This window comes from Ambystoma mexicanum, chromosome 12, assembly GCF_040938575.1.
Source record: "Ambystoma mexicanum isolate Mex_15411 chromosome 12, UKY_AmexF1_1, whole genome shotgun sequence".
In the NCBI taxonomy this organism is placed as follows: domain Eukaryota; kingdom Metazoa; phylum Chordata; class Amphibia; order Caudata; family Ambystomatidae; genus Ambystoma; species Ambystoma mexicanum.
In genome coordinates, this window is record NC_090936.1 from 1,232,190,530 (window position 1) to 1,232,209,699 (window position 19,170).

Consider the following 19,170-nt stretch of genomic DNA (forward strand, 5'->3'; position numbering starts at 1 on the left):
GCAAATTAAGCAAAGGAAATGATCAATCTCTGCAGGCCAATCGCCGTGCAGTCTACCAAGACATCATTTGCATATCCCAATCCACAGATCTTTTTTTAATCACCCATCATTGGTGGTACAAATGATAAGCCCATTAGATAGTTCCACAGATCAGTCATAAACATTGAAAAGTCAGGGAGCCACTATGCACCCCTGTCTTGCACCCTTATTTGTAGGAGTTTTTGTGGATAAGTTTCCCTCCGAATTCAAACACTTGTATAAAAGTGGACTTGTGAAGATGGATAATTATGGACAGCAATCCCTGTTGTATGCCCCAGTTCCTCAATTTGCACCACAACTTTCCCCTATTTATGGTGTCAAACGCACAGGAGAGATCAATCCACGCCCCATAAAGAAGTTTATGCTTCAAATTGTTAGTAGAAAGAATCTTCAATAGGATGCCATTCAAGGATGTGGAAAGACCCTTGCGGAAGCCGGTTTGAAATTTCGATATTATGTTGGTTTGTTCCGCCCAGTCCTCCAGATTTTTCAGAACTAGCCTTGTAAATATTTTGCTATATTTGGCTAGTTTAGATCTCTCAACCCTTTTAAAAAATGGGGATTATTAGTGTGGTGCTCTAATATGGTGGGATTTTACAAGTGCTTAAGATGTTATTAAAGAGAGCAAGCAAAATAGAAGACCATAGACTCGCTGATTTGTGTAAGTTTCTTTTTGTAAGCCCATTTGGCACTGCTGCTCTTGATTTAGAAGAACTGCAAATCGAACTCTTCGACCTGCTTTTCGTCCATCATCAATTCCCACTTCTGATTTTTACCTATTGAACAGATAGTGGGATTAAGTTATTCAAATTTGCTTTCAAAATGTGTTATCCAAACCGATTCATTGATATAATTGGACTGAGAGATGGACATTCTCTGGATAGGAGTGTTTATTTAGTTCCAGAAATTTCTAGAGTTGGACTCAATGATTGCCTTCCGCATGTCTTGTCTTTACAGTCTGTATTGAGTCTCTCCGCTCTTCGGAGTCCAGACCAATTTCGATATTTGTTTCAGAGTGATTATATCACTTTCTCGTCATTTGCGTATCTCTTGATTTCATTTTCTTTTGCGATCTGCTGTTTCTTGATCCTATCTGTGCTGATGTTTAGGAAGTACCAATCCCTGTTTTTTGATGGGTGTGTATTTCCCAAAGACATTCCACAAATGAGATTGGATGGAACAGTGATTGGGTCAAATGATTCTGGAAACTTTTCATTTGGATATCCAATTTATTATTCAGATGGATGCCATCTTGCCTAAACCAGAGTACATGATTACCACTTTCATTTACCAGAATTGATCGTATATATCCCCTACACGAGATACCCCCTGGAAATAAAAGGATATCGAGAGAGGGATATGATCGCTAGACCCTCTGTCAACTACTCTACTTTCTTTACAGTGTGCGAATAGATGTTCTGACATTATAATGTAGGCAATAGTGGACTACTTCACACCACTCTTCCAGGTTTTGGCTGCGAGAATGTCTCCCTCAATAGAATATATGGAGGTTCCAATCCTCAAAGAAATTGGACCACAGACGGCCATTTCTAACTGGACTACCCCTATGGATCTCACCGGGTCCTATCCTCAAAAAAATCTGTATTTAGGTCGCCAGCTAGAAGAATATCTTCCTGGATGATTTATGGAGACAGGTCCTATCAGTCAAGTTGGAATGGCCCGGACTCCAGTGTATGCTTACTATCACCCATGTGGTCTAAAAGAAAATCTAACTCTGACAAAAATGTCACCCTTGTTGCAAGAATACCCTGCCTTTATCAGAAGTTGTTCTATCAAAGTTGTTCCGTATCATTATTAACATTCCTCCTGACGGTCTTCCCATGGACTAATTGCAATAATGCAAGGAGCAATGCTCTTGTAATAAAACGACATCATGGTCCTCAAAGATGTAACTCATTCTTCTCCCTTAATGAACTCGAGCCCTGCATATTCCAACTGCCAACCTTGAAGGATTTCCTTTACTAAAGGAAATCATCAGCCACAGATAACTTCTGAAAGACTTCTGTGATGATACCTGGTAGAAGATCCAAGATCTTTTTAGTATGTGGCCTCTGCTCCTTCACCCCCGTTTTCATTAACAACCTTTCCACCCCTATGTGGACCCCTTAGTTGAATAGGGCCTGCCACTCAAGGTGAAGTTATGGAATAAGGTAGTGCCAATTCACCGTCGGCATATTAGGACATACTTCCAGGCCCACTTTCATTAACTGCTCTGCTGCATTGTCTAGTGCTTTGACACTCCGTTGCGTCTTCATTACAACTTCCACTACACACGTGGACTTGGTTGTAGGGAAAACTGATCCAATCAATGTCCTAAATCAAAAGAAGATCGAGCAATAAATAAATGCAATTGGAAAACCGTATAGTTGCGCCAAACTTAAATTTTATTTCTCCATGTATTTTCCTAATTATAGTTTTCAGCTTTATATTTCATCCATGAATGGCTGAGAGGTTTTGCTATGTTATACCATTTGGCAAAAATTAAAAAATAATACTTATCCCTCAAGTGTTTCTCCGTCAACAATTTATGACAGTTCTTCAGGTGGGTTAAGTCTTAGTTCAGACTGAAATACATGAAAACTGAAATTGAAAAAAAGAAACAAAATAATGCAATGATATATTTGCTGCATGTTATATCATTGTTTGATAATTACATGAGTACAATATATCATACTGTTGAGCTATGGACTAACTCGCTTTAGCTGTAGTTACAAAAATGGTACTCACTATATAAAGTGCTGCAGTGATTTTCCAAAATTCTTGATTTTTTGGGGCTTATCTGTAAATTACTTCTTTCCTCTCTGAGGCAGTCAAGTGACTGCAGAATGATTACTCTAAAATTGAATGTAAGGAAACTAATGTCAAATCTCCTTGTTGAGCTCAGTATTGCATGGTTTACATTTGCGATTACCTAAAATGCCGTTTTGGCAGCTGCAATATAACATTGGAACAAAATATTTGTCATCCTGTCTTTCCCTTAGCTAGAATTCGCTCTTAAATATGTTTATCTGTAGTTTGGAGTGTGATCCGCAGCATTATAACCTGTGAATTTTGGTAAAATGGCCACTTATTTGAAGCAACGCAATGACGTAATCGCATGAACCTGCAAATCACGCCATCTCGTGCCCGCCATCTTGGGTTGGGCAATAATGACTTATTCGATCATCCCTTGCTCTTAAAGTAATGAAAGCTAACGTAAACGATCAGTCCAGAGTCCAAAAGCAACAAAAATGGACTGTATTATGCAGTATTATTAATACACATTAAATACATTGAAATCAATTATTGCCATTCTAATCGGAACGTGCAAAAGATTTACAGTATTCCTTGCAACAAACTAATGAGCATGTGGCTTGAGGCTGAACAGTCTTGAAGATTCTCTGTCAAAATGTTGATTAATTACTTCAAAGTAGATTTATCATCTCAACATCTAAATGGAGGCCGCTGTGGCACGTGTCCAAAATGCATATCCAGTATGCCTCCCTGGACCACGAGATTTTTTCTATGTTTCCTCATCTTGGTGGCATACTTATTTTTTCTATGCCAGAAAATGCCAATGGTTGTCCTTTATGTTCTTGTTGATGGTGATACCCTAAAGGAAATCTTATATCTTCTTTGGTGATAGATCTAAAGTGTTCTTGAATTCTTATCTTGAGTGGTCGAATGGTATTTCCTACATATATTTTACTGCAAAGGCATTCAATGGCATAAACAACATTTTTTGAGTTGCAATTGATAAATTGTCTTACTTTTTGGGTAGTTCCATTGAGTAAAGTGATTTTTTGTACATTTCCCACAATTGCAACATCCTCTAAGTGGTTTGGAGTTCCATAATTGTTGCAACCCATTACCTTCTTTTTGTTTGAGAAATGTGAATGGCTCAGTGTGCCCTGTAAGCTTTTTGCTTTTTCGAAAGGTAATGTTAACTTTATCATCCAGTTAGTCTGCTATGTCTTGATCCAATTTCAGAATGTGACAATTTTTCTTGAGTGCCATTTTGACTTTCTTTTTGGAACAATAAGTTGTGATTATTAGAAAGATGTAATGAGCGTTAGTTGGTAAGTAGCTCCGCTCTTATTCTATTTTCAGTTTTGTCATACAATTTGCACAGATGACGGTAGTCGTAACCTCTCGCTTTAAACTCGTTTATGGACTCTTTGGCATGCTTCGCGTATTCTTCATGCTTGGTGCAATTCCTTTTTATGCGGAGTAGTTCACCATATGGGATATTTTGTATTACATGGTTTGGATGATTATTGCTGGCATGTAAGATTGTGTTGCCAGCTGTAGGCTTCACAAATAGGATTGTGTGTAGTCTTCAATTTATGTAGAGTTCAAGATCCAGGAAATGGATAGATGTTGTGCTTTCTGTGATGGTGAATTTCAGATTGTGTTGGTTGTCATGCAAATAGTCATAGTACTGTTGTACAGTAGTTGGGTCTTCATTCCAGGTTATCAAAACATTGATGTAGCGGCACCAATTGATTGTATTGTTGATAGTAAAAGCTGTGTGCTGCCAGGCATGTTCTATCTCGTAATGCCCCATATAGAGATTGGCATAAGCAGGCGTGAATTAGGCACCCATGGCCGTTCCTTGTCTTTGCCCATATATTAGTTAATTGAATGTGAAGATATTATTCAATGTGAAGTCCAGCATTTCAAGTGTCATTTCATTTTGTCGATAAGGGACCAATCTAGTTTTGAGGAAATAGTTTGCTGCTTCAAGTCCTTTAGAGTGTGGAATGCTAGCATACAATGATGAAACGTCTAGCGTAATGAGTCTGTAGTCCTTCTCCCAAATAATTTGTTCCAGCGGTTCGATAACCTGGTTAGTATCTTTTATATAAGAAGCCAAGCCTATCACTAAAGGCTGTACATTTATTGTGAGATTGGCTCAGTAACTGTGCCAATACTGTTAAAGAACAAGTTACTTACCTGTAACTGTTCTCCAGCATGGGTCTGGCATGGATTCACATGCTCATGAATATTCCCCATCGTCAGGCTGGGAATCCTCGGTACAGAAAAAAAAAAATCAGTATCAGTTTCGTTTCTGATCGGTCTTTCCTAGTAGTAACCAATCACTGATGTCTGGGTCATACTGCCCACAGCCAATGACTGCCCTCTCCCTAAGCCCCACCTCCGGCAGCCATCCTCAGATTTGGTAGCACGTAAAGTGGCAGTATGACCCAAGTGAAGAGCCGCAGAGGGGTAGGCGGGAGGGTTTGCATGTGAATCCATGCCAGACCCATGCTGGAGAACAACAGTTAAAGGTAAGTAACTTGTTCCTTCTCCAGCATGGGGTCTGGCATGGATTCAAATGCTCATGAATATAAGATTACATAGCAGTACACACATGCACAACCACGGGAGGTGGCAAAAGGCTCAACATTAAGCAACTCTTACCTCCTCACCAGGCCCTTCAGGCGAACAGGTTGCGCAGCACTGCTTGGCCGACCCTGGACTCCTCCCTGGAATTCCGATCGACGCAGTAGAATTTCATGAAGGTGTGCGTCAGCCTCCACGTAGCAGCCCTGCAGATGTCCAGCAGGGGCACACCAGACAAGAACGCTATGGTAGCAGCGATCGCTCTGGTCGAATGGGCTCTCGGACGACCAGGCAGCAGTCGGTTTGCCAACCGGTGACAGTGCATGATACAGCCAGAGAGCCACCTGGAAATGGAAGCCTTTGAGAGAGCCTTCCCTTGATTCACAGGTCCAAAGTTCACAAAAAGCTGCGACGTCTTCCGAAAACTCTTCGTGCGGTCCACGTAGAACTTCAGCGCTCTAGCTACATCCAGCGGGTGCAAAGTCCTCTCGGCCGGCGACGAAGGTGACGGGAAGAACACTGGCAACACCAAGGGCTCGTTGAGGTGGAAGTCCGACGGCACATTGGGTATGAAGGAGGGGTGCGTCCTGAGCACTACCCTCGTGTCGTGAAAAGTCAAGTATGGAGGCTTGCAAGATAGGGCCTGAATCTCTCCCACGCGGCGTGCAGAGGTGATGGCCACAAAAGCTGTTTTGCACGATAGGAACTTCAACAGTGCCGTATGCATAGGCTCAAACGGGGTCCCCATGAGCCTAGTCAGCATCACGTTGAGCTCCCACACCGGGGCTGGGGCCTTCACCGGCGGGAACGAGCGGAATAGTCCCTTCATAAATTCCTTCACCAGGCGATGAGACCACAAGGACACCCGTCCTGTTGTATCTGGAGATGGCAGCCAGATGCATCTTGATGGAGGCGTGAGCTAGTCCAGCCTTGGCCACATCTGTCATCCTGTCTTTCCCTTAGCTAGAATTCGCTCTTAAATATGTTTATCTGTAGTTTGGAGTGTGATCCGCAGCATTATAACCTGTGAATTTTGGTAAAATGGCCACTTATTTGAAGGAACGCAATGACGTAATCGCATGAACCAGCAACAGTAGGTATGGCAGCACTTGAGAGGCCGTAATCCGTAGAGGGTTAATCTTCTGTGCCCGGCACCAGACAGAGAACCTCTTTCATTTGTGTCCGTAACACTTGAGTTGAGGATGCCCTGGCCTTTGCAAGAACCTCTCTGCAGTCGGCTGGTATATCGTATCCCCCAAACTCTAGTGCTGCAGGAGCCAGGCCTACAAGTTCAGCGACTTCGGGTCGTGATGAAGAATGGCGCCGCCTCCTCTGGAGAGAAGATCCGCGTCCACGGGCAGTTTGACTGGTGGGGACGCCGACAAGTCCAGAAGGTCCGGGAACCAGATCTGTCTCCGCCACGCCGTTGCGACGAGGATCATCCTGCACCGGGACCTCTTGAGTTGGTTGACGAGCCGGAGTAGCAGTGGCAACGGCGGGAAAGCATAGAAGAACAGGTTGTCCCAGGGGAACGAGAAAGCATCGGCCATGCTCCTCGGTTGGGGGAACCTGCTGGCGAACCTCTGGCACTTGGAGTTCGTTGCCGTCGCGAAGAGATCGACCTGGGGTCTGCCCCACAGCCTGAAGAGTCGATCCACTTGATCCTGGCGTAGCTCCCACTCGTGACACGAGCGCAGCTCCCTGCTGAGTGAGTCGGCGATGGTGTTCCTTATCCCTGCCAGATGAAGTTACCAGAAACATCCCCTGGTCGACAGACCAGTGCCACAGCTCCTGGGATTCCTTGGACAGGGCTGGGGATCTGGTTCCACCCTGCTTCCTGATGTAGAACATCGTGGTGATGTTGTCGGTGAAGATCCTCACCACCTTGCCCTTGAGGGACGGAAGAAAGGACCTGAGGACCCAAAACACTGCGCGGAGCTCCAAAATGTTGATATGAAGTTGTTTCTCCTCCGGGAACCAAAGGCCTCTTGCCTGGAGATCTCCGGTATGTGCTCCCCACCCTTCCAGGGAGGCATCCGTCATCACCGTTAACTGGTGAGCTGGGGTCTGAAAGTCTGCGCCTGCCGTCAGATTAGTGCGGGTGCCCCACCACCGGATAGCTCGTCGGAAGGTCTCGTTGAGCGGTATCCTGTCCTCGAAGCTGCCCATCGCTTGGATCCAGAGTGCGTCGAGGAACTCCTGCAGTGGACGCATCCGAAGTCTGCACAGGCGTACCAGATAGATGCAGGAGGACATCATCCTGAGAAGGGATTTGATGGATCTTACCCTGGCTACGTCCGTGGCTAGCAGGCGTTGCATCTTGCCCAGGATGGCTTTCGTCCTTTCGTCGGACGGTGAGGCCAGCCGTGCCACTGTGTCGAGCTTGGCTCCAAGAAACAGGGCGACCTGCAAAGGGACCAGGTGGGAGTTGGGGAAGATGGAGAACCCCAGGTCTGTGAGTAGCAGGACGGTCCTCGCTGTGTGTTCTACGGCGAGCTCCCTTGTCCTTGCTCGGATGAGCCAGTCGCCCAGGTAGGGATAGATGTGGATCCCTTGCAGGCATAGCCACGCCGCCACCAGTGCTAGGCACTTGGTGAATACCCTGGGTGCTGACTTTAATCCGAACGGGAGGGCCTTGAACTGGTAGTGCCATCCTTGGACCACGAACCTAAGGAACTTCCGGTGTCCTTTTAGAATGGGGATGTGGAAGTAGGCATCCTCCAAGTCCAACGACGACAGGAAATAGTCCTCCTCCAGCTGTCCCAGCATGTGCTGGAGGGTGACCATCCGGAACTTCTGAGCCTTGATGTACTTGTTCAGTCGCCGCAGGTCCAGGATGGGACACAACCTCCTGTCTTCTTTACGATAAAGTATCTTGAGTAGACCCCGGAGCCCCGAAGTCTCTTTGGGACGAGCTCGATGGCACCTTTCTTGAGCATCGCCCTTACCTCCAGCAGCAGCTGGGGTACGTGGTTATCCTTCCTGGCCACAGGTGGCATGCGAGGGCACTTCTTTAGAAACTCGAGGGCGTGCCCCTGGGCCAGGGTATCCAGCACCCAACGGTCGGTGGAGATGGACTCCCACGCGCTGATGAACTTCACCAGCCGGCCTCCCACCAGGGTGCTTCGGTGGGGGCCCGATGCCACGGTCGGTTCTGTTTCGAGGCCGCCTTGCCGCCTTGACTTCCCTGGCAACGACAGCGGGAACCTCAAGACTTTCCCCGTCCTCTATAGGCCTCCTGCAACGAGGAACGGGCCGCTTGATGGTAGGTAGAGGAGCCGCTGCCGGAACCTTTGGAGGCCCCTTGCTTGCCTCCGGTGTTCCGAAAGGACGGCCGTCGTTGCTGGAGATGGCTTGCAGGGACTCATCGACTGTCTTCCCTAACAGGTTGTTCCCGTCGAAGGGCATGTCCAACACTTTGGCTTGTACGTCCTGGCGGAAATCCGTCACCTTAAACCATCCACGCCGCCCGAGGCAAACACCGTTGCCCAACTGGCGGAAACCGGTGTCAGCAATGCCCGTCGCCACCGTTATGCCGTGGTCCGATGCCACCTCACCTTCTTGCAGGATTTCCAGGGCTTCTGCCCTCTTGTCGTCCGGCAGGAAGTCCAACAAGGGAGCGATTTTATACCAAAGTTCCCTGTCGTAACAGGCAACGATAGCCAGGGCGTTAGCCGCCCTAATCGTCGTCCCCGCCGACGTGATGACTCGTCGTCCCATCGCGTCGAGCTTCTTTTCCTCGCCGGCCGGCGGTGAAGTCGATGCCGATGCCCCCCCTCCTTCCTGGCCGCCGCCCAGACGACTGAATCCAGGGTCGGCTGTGCTCTAAGGCATAGAGGGGTCACGTTGGGGACCCGGTACTTCTTTTCGGTCTCTTTTTGCCAGCATCGTGGACGGGTTCTTGAGGAGGGAGAGCCCCTCGTCCCAGATGTCATCCAGTAGAGGTACCGTCTTCCTCTTGGTCTTTCGACGTTGAAAGAGGAACCCCTCCTTTTCTTCGGGACAGAGCTGGAAAAGCTTGGATGCCCTGGAGATTGGATCCTTCCATGCAATCTCATCGGGCGGGAACGACGGGAGTTCCACCCTGCCGTCGCCGCCCTCAGTCGCCGTGCCCATCGTGTCCGTGCCTGTGTCATCCCCGCGGACGGGGAGGAGGGCTGAGCCGGCCTCGAGGGCTGGAAGGGTGCAGGAGGATGTGTTCTTCTCCTCTTGGGTGGACGGCCTGCCCCTGGGTTCCTCCGTCGAGCCTCGCTCCGGCTCCTCCGTCGGGGGTAACGGCAATCTAGTCCTTGTTTCAGAGCATAAGGATTGAATTGCCATCAAAATGGCCACCGAGTTGTCCTGCGGCACTGGCTGCGACGGGCGCGATGGTTGGTCTGGGGTCCTGCCGTCGCTTCCGTTGTCGCCCTTGTCGGGATGCCTCTCGACCAGCTGGTCCTCCTCCATGCCCGCGTCGTGGCTCTCGGGGGCTTCGACAAGTTCCTCCTCGGAGGTTGTGTCTGAATCCACGACGGCCACTGCCCCCCCCCTCTTTCTCCACCGGGGGCTTCGTGGGGGGGGCGGGGGTTCTTTCGATGGGCTTGAAAGATGCCTCCCTCCGAGGTGGCAGGGAGACTCTGGGCCCCGAGGCCGCTACCACAGGTGTAACCTCCACAGGCTGCGCCAGGGTTGCCGCGACCTCCTCGATAGAGGCCTTGGCTGGGTGAATCAAGGCCTTAGTCACCGACTGCGTGCTTGTGGCCTTCACTTTGGGGGAGGGCTCCCCGCCTCGCTCCCCCCTCAGCCGAAATCTTCGAGATCGACCGGGGCCTCTCCAGAAGCTTGGCCGGGTTCTCGGATTTCCTCTGTAAGGAATGCTCGTCTTCCTTGAACACGTTCTGAAGCTGGCATCCAGGGCAGGCCCTGAACAGCTTCCCGTGCGTCGAGCTCCCCTTCTCCGGGGCCATGTCCGGGGTAGGCCTCAAACTTCTGGAATCCTCCAAAAGCATCGTTCGACGAAATCTTCACCCTTGAGGGGCGTAGAAACTTCCGAAACGGGTCCCCGTTGATCGGATGTAAAGACTGTGGAGCTTGAGGCTCAATTTAACTGAAAAATGAGAAATTCTCTTTGAAAAAGCACGAAAACGCAGCAAAAGCTCGAGAGCTACAGCACGAGGACTCCCAACACTTGAACGTGCGGTAAAAATTTGAGGATGGCTGCCGGAGGCAGGGCTATGGTAGAGGGCAGTCATTGGCTGTGGGCAGTATGACCCAGAGATCAGTGATTGGTTACTACTAGGAAAGGCAGATCAGAAACAGAACCGATACTGATTTTTTTCTGTACCGAGGATTACCAGCCTGCCGACGGGGAATATTCATGAGCATGTGAATTCATGCCAGACCCCATGCTGGAGAATAATGGATCAGTAAAAGGTTTATGTATTTTTGGGATGAAATATATAGTTCCTAGAACTGGGAAAGAATTATCCGGAGCACTGGGCGCAACCATTCCAATAATGACACTGGGGTTACCTGATGCAACAAAGAATGGAATCAGACTTTATTTTATTAGTTTTTGAAGTTACTTTGATCAGAATCAATTAACACCCCAGAAACAAAAAGCTGCCTCCGACTCAGATTCCCACAAAGGCACATGTGAATACTGGCAGAGAGAAAATCATGGATCAAGAATCAGTACAGGTATTGTGGACTTTGTCAAGTAAAGTTGCCATACGAACTTGGAAACCTAGTCTTCTAGGAGTCATAGCTAAGGCCGCCGGTCAGTGCCAACTTAGCAAATACATGGTTCAGAAAACTTGGTGCAGTCATAGACGAGACAAGGTGCATCCAAAGCGATTTCCCTTTGGCTTGAATCACAGGCATTTAGTTCAGATTTTGTACATCCTCTCAGAGCTGGCTGTAGTTCTGCTGCTGGAACCAAAGTGTCTGGATGAGGAACACCAAATTGAGTGCATCGCTTTTAAGTCGGACCCGAGCGCCCGGAAGATCCTCTGGACTTCCCTGAAGCAGGACTGACCAAGCCTGAGCCACCTCAACCGAGTGCTGGACCCAGATATGAGGAAAGTCCAGTTAGGTATCTAGAAGGTTAAAATGTAACCCAGGTATCTGGGTCTAGAAAGTTACAAACTGTCAGTAAAGTCAATTTCACTTCACTGCTCTTGGAAACAGTAGTTTCACCAAGGAAGGTATTTAAACCTTTGGGAAATCTTAGAGAATTCCCTGTGTCCCTGCACTGAAGGTGCTGTGTGACAACGCCACACGTGTGATGATTCCTATGGAGTTTGTCAGACTCCAAAGTCAAAAGAAACAGAGTCCAAATCACAGAAAAATACATGAGAGTGAGAAAAGGGTCTCACTCTCTTCAGGTTAGAAATTAAAAGTCCTAAAGTCCAGCAAAAGAGCTCGGGGTCTCTAAGGTAGAAGGGAATTGGCACATTTCTGAGAATTCTCCCTAACACCTGCCATTACTTTTCTTGTTTTACTGCTGCACAAAAAAAAGAAGACACACCCAGCTGGCAAAACTACCAGAGGATAAAGGAATATTGAGTTGTAAGAGCTCAGCAATCAGACGGGTTAAACCTGAGTCGTTGTTACAAAGTCAACACAGGCTTCAAGTAGCAGCACGCTGCAGCGATTGCTACACTGCAATGCTTCCAACAATGAAAAGTCAGACCTTCCTACTGCCCTCTGCCAGAGTCTATTTAGAGCAATATTGCACTATATGTTAGGGTTTAATTTTCTCTTAAGTGCTCATATGAGAGGGGATGAACAAGGAGGTCTGGTGATTTGCAAAAGATGAAAAGGAGAAGCAGTGATTAGAATCTCCATCTTCCGGTTCCAAAGTCGTCTAATTCGCTGTTAAGCAGAATCTGCCACTTTCCTTGCGTCTCCAACCTTTTTGATAACGCACCACATTATAAGCACGTTTAGGCGATTACTAAAGTTGCCCACATTTGGCAGCTAATGGGAAGCTGGGATGAAACCCATGTCTTACATTGGTCACATTACTGGTTTCCTTTCCCTCCTCGTCCAATAAGTCACCTCCATGTCCTTTCCTGCCCTGGAGTGCGAGGAGCAGTGTGCAAGGAAGGGGACATGCGTCAGTGGTCTGAGTGGAGGGTGTGGTTGTGGCTCAGAAGCAATGCTATGTCTGTGTGGGGTTGTGCTTGGATGGAGAGGTCTTGGAGGAAAGCAGGAGGTTGGGAAATCTGATTAGGGCTGGTTAGGTGGCGAGTGGAGGAATATACCTTTGAGAGGAACGGAGGCAAGAAGACTAGAATGCATATGTGGAATAGATGGCTGGCTATGTGCCTTTGGGGATGTCTTTAAGGATATGCCTGTGGGGCGAACAGTGAAATGGAGGGTGGTGCTATGTCCAGGTTTGTGAAGAGAGAGGGGGTGGTCGGGAGGGGGGCTATGTCCAGGTTTGCAGGCATTGGTCAGGGTCTTTGGACAGTTGGAGGATAGGGGTGCTTGTCGAACCGCAGATGTAGGGCGAGGGAAAGTAGGAGGGAGGGGTGAGCACTATCAGATGATTCCGGGCTGGAGTAACAATGTCGGAGTTGTCTAATTTGTCATTATTGCTGTTGTAGCAGGAGACCAATAATGCATGTTCCAGTCTGATAGTCTGTATTGATAATAATGCATCAAGTCCATATTGCCAATACCCTGCCAATTGATCATTAGGGCAAATGTACCTCCTGTTCAGTATCGCTAGCCATGATTTTGGTCATTATTGCTAATACTGCCTGAGGCCGACACTCCTAAACCTCTTACTGGTGATCTATGGCCCTGGGCAATATGGCATTGAAGGCCTGTATTACTTAACATATTTAACGGCGGTTCCTACCCCTGTCTAATGCATTCTTTCACAATGACATGCAAAGACGTGGGCCAGATAAGCCAGTGCACTACAGAAAAACGTGCTTGAAATAGTTTTGGTCCCAGTGAAAAAAATATCCTATTGTAGAAACAGAATTAAAACTAGGTTAACATGGTAATTAAAGCTCACTCAAATCCCGTCACCAAGTGGGAAAGATTCCACAACAGTTTCGTTTGGCATTAGATTTGGTGGGGTTGTGCGTCACGAGGAGTCACTTACAATCACAATATCCAGGTTGAAGGTCAAAATGTCAGGCAGCGTCTTGGTCAGGAGTTCGGCTTCAGTCACACCCTTAAAGCGGTCCACTTTCCTTTTCACTTTGAAAGCGTCCGTAATCTTTTCTTGTTTCCCATTGGATTTGGGGGCTTTGGGTGTTTTGGGAGGCTTAGGCGGCTTGGGCTCTTTAGGTGCTTTCGGGGGCTTTGGCTCCTTGGGCATTTTCGGAACCTTGGGAGCAGAGGCCTTTGGCTCACTCGATTTGCCCTTTTTTCCTTTTGCCTTTGGAGGCTCTAAAACAAAGCAGGCAAAGAAGGGCATTAGTACAGCAGTTGAGAAAGAAAAGAGCACAAGATTCCATCAACATCGAAAACAGTCTACACAACAATAAGGTAAATCGCACAATACCCCCACAGGATCAACGAGGGAATCACAGCACCCGACACCAGTAAATGACTAACATTCGTTAATTCATATTATCCAGGAAAAAACTGGCAACTGAAATATCAAACCGTAGCAATTACAAACAACGGGATCATCAAGAGGGGCCGTTTCACAATGAAGGACAAGTTGCAAGGCCTTAGCACGGTACCCTGAAGCCTAGCGTTTCGCTACATATTTAAGTTTACACAAAAAGTAACAATTTCTAATCTCTAGACGAAAGAAAGCAAATGGCTACTATGTGTGCTTCATAAAATGAAACTCATTAAATCAGGGTAGCAGTTGGGGTGATAAACCTGAAAGAAAAGATCTCAAGCAGCATCCATGTGCTTCTGATCCAGAGCCTTGTGGGCTTATGGGTGTCAGATGAGAATATCCAAGGAGGAGCCGGAAAGCTGTGCTCCCGCAGTTCACACAGCACAAGGAGTAGCTGTTCCAGGGAGTACATGCTGCTGAAGTAACAATATATGAGGCAAGCCAGGCCAATGATTATGCAAAACTGAAGGCTAACCTGTACCAGGGTCCGTGGTAAAGGATGGGGACGGAGCCCGGTGAGCTTCAAAAAAGGCAGATTCCGTTCTTGATCACCAGCGACCAGCCTTCCTGGTCACCAAAGATTCTGGAGTAGAACTGGAGTCAACAAGGTGCTGGTGCTGAATGTGTCCTTGAATAGGGGCTACAGAGGGTCCCTGGGTGGGCAGTAGGAGAACCACATCTCCACATCCTGATTTGGTGAGATAGCTGAACTGGTAACGGGTCCTAATTACACGGGTTCCAAGACTTATTAATTACCTCATTTGGGAACAGCGTTTACATATAGTCTCTAGAAGGGTTTACAGGAAAATCATTACCTTGCTGTTGAATTAACTGGGCAGAAGCATGCTAAGCAGATGATGCATCATAGGAGGAGCAGACAGGCAGCCACAAATCAAACTGACAAGACACTGCACCAGGAAGTGCTGAACGTGAACTCTAGGCTCCGAACCGATTGTCCCCTAATAAAAGGCCAGAGAAGCAGACCTCGGGCATGGTAAAAACAATTACACTGTAGAGTAGCTGGTGAGGAGATTCCGTGGGATGAGAAACGGTATGTGTCGTTTGAAAGGGAACATCTTTCTAAATTGCCACAGCAGGTAATGGCTTATTGCCATTATAATATATCTGAACCACATCCGTGGCTCAGGTCACAAGTATTAAAAAAAACCTGAACAACCCTTACCCACAGAAAAACCCATCCAAGTATTCCAGGATAAACACCCTCCCTGCTCCCAATGGAAAGGAATCTAGAAGTATTGCCTTAAATAGACTGCCGTCCTCTCTAACTGCAAATTCAAATGATTTATCCTTAAATAGCTAAGGAGACAAAATCTACCCTTAAAAAGCAAAAGTTGTTTAAAAGAACTAACTTTTATGTTGGGGACTGCAAGTGACCTAAACCCATAAGTACTGTAAGTCTTAAGAGGAATGTTGTAGCAGTAGTCTGGCAATTAAGCCCAAAAGCCCACACCTGAAGGAACCTGTGGCAGGTACAGGAAATCAGAAGGAGCTGGAACTGTGAATGGAGTCTGTGTTGTAGCAGCAGATGCAGAAAGAAGGTGGCACAGAGCTGGAAAACCAAGCAGAAGTTGGAGAACCAGAAGGAGGCCGGAAGGTGGATACAGCAGATTTCACCTGCTTGTTCTGAGAGGGTCCTGTTCCCCCAAACTTGAGGTGCAGAGGCTGTGCAGTGGAAGACGTGCAGGAAGACTATTTCCCCATGTGAGCCCGATTGCCGTGCAGAGAATGTGTCAGAGACCAAGGAACTATTGTCAAGCCGTGGGTCTCAGAAGCGAGAGGGGCTCCTTAAACGAGTGGCCGGATCGGATACACCTACAGCGAGGAAGGGTGTGGGTCCCTGTGAAGCCAGAAGCAGTAGAGGTTGTGGCGAAGTCGTGGAAGTTGAACGACCTGCAGAACATGGATTACAGAAGCCAGTGAGTGAAACACAGCGTTCCGTTTCCTTGCTCGAGCACTGCCGGCAATAGTATCCAGTTTCTCATTCACTCGCATATAATCAGAAGCAAGCTGAAGTTGTTTGTTGACGCTTTAATAAGGGAACAATGGAAAAGTAGCACTTGCATGTATTGGGTAATTCCATTTACTCGCGTGAAGAGCAACCGCTGCGAAAGACCATTGTTAAATCCTTAAAGACAGTAAATCTTAGAAAGAAGTGGTTGCGTGTCTCTCTTTAAGGAGAGAGAACATTGTAAAGGCCATTGCTGAATATCTCACGTTGACGAGACCATTGTTAAAATCTAAAACCTTTTAAAAAACGACCTAAAAGTGGTTGTGTGTGCCTAATTGTGCTTTTGAAAGGAAAAGACTGAACTTTATTCTTTACTTTCACACGGACATACATTTCCTATACAAGAACATTACGCAGATAAACAGTATCTACAATTGTAGCGAAGAGCAAGCATTGCCCAAGCCAAGAGTCTCCCCATAAGATTGAAAGTAGCCTGTATCAGAGCCAAAAAGCTTTAACTATTACTGTGAACCCACTAACTATTCAACATTGCATAAGATACAAGTGTGCAAGCATTACCTAAGGCCAAGAAAGTGGCACCAAGGCTTCTGTGTAATTACTTGGGCTAACAGAGAGGTGAAGGTAAAGTTGGGGGAGGGAAATCTGCTGTTGATGAACATTATATGAAGTTGTTGTCGCAGACAGACGAGAGGCAAAGTGGCTGAACCTTTTTTTTAAGAGATATCCAAGAGTGCCTTGCGTACTTGGTGTTGAAATACTTTAAAGTAAATCTTGTCAAAAACTGTCTTGCAGTCCAAATTACTGAAGCTGTAGTGGCATATCTGGTTGTCGGGAGGTGCAACATTTCAGAAGCCCAAATGAAGTGGAGTACTATGGGGCACAGGAGACTGTTCTCATGGTAAACTTGAGTAGAAGTGAAGTTGTTGAAGTAGAAGCAGCAGCACCGTGACAAATCCTGACAAATATACACATTGTGAATCCGAAGCTTGTAAATAATGACATCCTAACTGTTAACCAAGAACTATTTCACTGACAGTCGTGGAAGTTGTATTTCTTTTGAACTGTGGCAAGTTTTCTTGAATTGCTGAAAGTGGTGACAAAGCATTGTGGCTGGGAATACCTTTGGTACTGTTCTGAGGAAGTGGAAAGTCGTCGTGGGTCATTGCGGTGGTGTTTTTTTCCAGAGGGATTGGCTTACTTACCTGAGAGGGATAGGTTATCAAAACTCACTTGCTTTCCACCTGATGGAGACATTTCAAAGGTCTGGTATAAAGAGGCCTCAACGGGGAATTCAAAACCTATTTATTTATATGGGAAATCCGCCTTGTAAAATTTGTTTTATACAATTAAATCAAGTAAAATAAAATAAAAAGTCCATATTGTAGCACAGAGAACATATTTGCTATTGTTGGAACTTTGGTTAACAAAACTTTATTTTGACATTGAAATATGTGGAAATGTGTTATTTGAACACTGGAGCAGAATTCACCTTGAACCCTGGGGAAGGGAATTCACCCAGGCTATTGAGAGGTTAAGAAACTGAATATTGTTAATATATATTTGAATTGCCATATATATATTCTTTGTGTATTTGTTGTTTAGTGTGAGTGCCATATAACCTGTGTTAGAGTTTCCCTTTAGCTTTGGTTAGGCAGGGAATTCCTCAGCAGAGTAGAGCCAGTGAGGCGTTTCTTAATTTTTTCTTTAATAAAATGGCACATGGGAATCAAACAGTTCGCAATCACCTTTAGACGTACCGTTTATAACCGTGCCAGGGAACCTCTTCTAAAACTCCACATCATAAAATGAGCAAAAAGCAGTAAGGAAACAGTCAAAGGTCCCACTGGAAAAGGAACATGGGATTTGCACTGGTCTGAAGCATATGCACTTTTTTGGGACACAAGAAAATTAAGTATCAAAACTCACTAAACCAAGCTTAAATGAGGTATGCTGAGTGTTAGGAAAAATGTAGCTTGAAGCAACTATTCCCCCATATCCTATGGTCACCCCAAACCTTTTGCTTTTTGTTTTTACACCATGGCCTGAGTTTTTGCAGTGAAGTGTTGTGTTCTAGTGCTTTTTTGTCATTCAAGCTGATCTCCGAGGCCGCCCGATTTTAAAATGGCCAGCAGGCACCCAGCACTCTGATCAGACCAAGGCTGTTTGTGTTGCTTAGCAACGCTTCTCTTCTTTACCCAATCACTGATGCCGGCATGTAGCAGCCGGCCCTTCCAAAAACGGCCTGCAAATAAGGCCCCGTCTGTGCTCTGTCCATGCAATGGTTGTGCTGCCATAACTTCCTGCCTGGAGTGACTTCCTATGTCGGCAATCGTGCCCATGCTGACCTGATGCACTAAAGCTGATGGTAAGCTACATATATCTCCAAGCCACTACGTGGCAGCCTGTATAGGCACCTACTGATACATGCCCCATTGTTCATGCTGGTTTTTATCTGATCCTCCCCCGTGACCTCGCTATACTGCTCGGTCTAGGATACGGTCTCATGTATAATCCCTTGCACTTATGTGCATCTTATTTAGCCCAGAGTGTAACGCATATCGTTTCCAAGTATTAACCAGAGTGCCAATTGTATACACTACCTGTTCATGTCAACTCCGTTTGCCTAATCCTGCCGCATCTGCTATTTTACCTTCATGCCACCATCAACTGTTTCATCAAGTGCTTAACTACGGTTATAGGTCAAAGTATCGAATCAAAAGAATCGAATGACGAAAGGGTCGAATCAAATGGACCGAAAACAAAAAAGTTTCGAAAAATTATTTTAAAAAAATATATAATTACAAAAAAAAATTCTAACCTTTTGTTTTCGATCCTATTGACTCTCACCTTTTGCATTCGATCCTTTTGTATTCCAACCTTTAACCGGACACCCTTAGCTACCACTTTGCCTATATCCTGTATAATAGGCCTTGCCCCAACTGGGCTCTTGTAACCTAGGCCAACCTTACCAAAGCAAGGATTTTGCCTCCTATTGTAAAAATGTACACTTTCCTATGTCGTGTTGTTAATTCTTCCTGATGTTTAGCAGATGACACAGTTCTAGTTATTATATGCACCAGCCCACAGGAGGCTACGCCAGTAACTTATCATAGCCACCGCCACCACCATATGTTTACATGTTTGCCATTTTCTACTAACCTTGCATAAGCGGCACTGCCCTCATCGGCTGAATGCTTAATCGTACATAGGTCAATCTGCT

The 19,170-nt window shown here is 46.3% G+C and overlaps 1 protein-coding gene across 1 annotated transcript in view; it reads right to left on the minus strand.

The window, feature by feature from the left end:
* Positions 1–19,170, minus strand: part of TDG (thymine DNA glycosylase) — a 259,153-nt gene that overhangs the window by 156,114 nt on the left and 83,869 nt on the right. Inside the window, exon 3 of the mRNA XM_069629918.1 lies at positions 13,487–13,776. Coding sequence (XP_069486019.1) covers positions 13,487–13,776 — 290 coding nt within the window. The remainder of the gene's footprint in view (positions 1–13,486; positions 13,777–19,170) is intronic.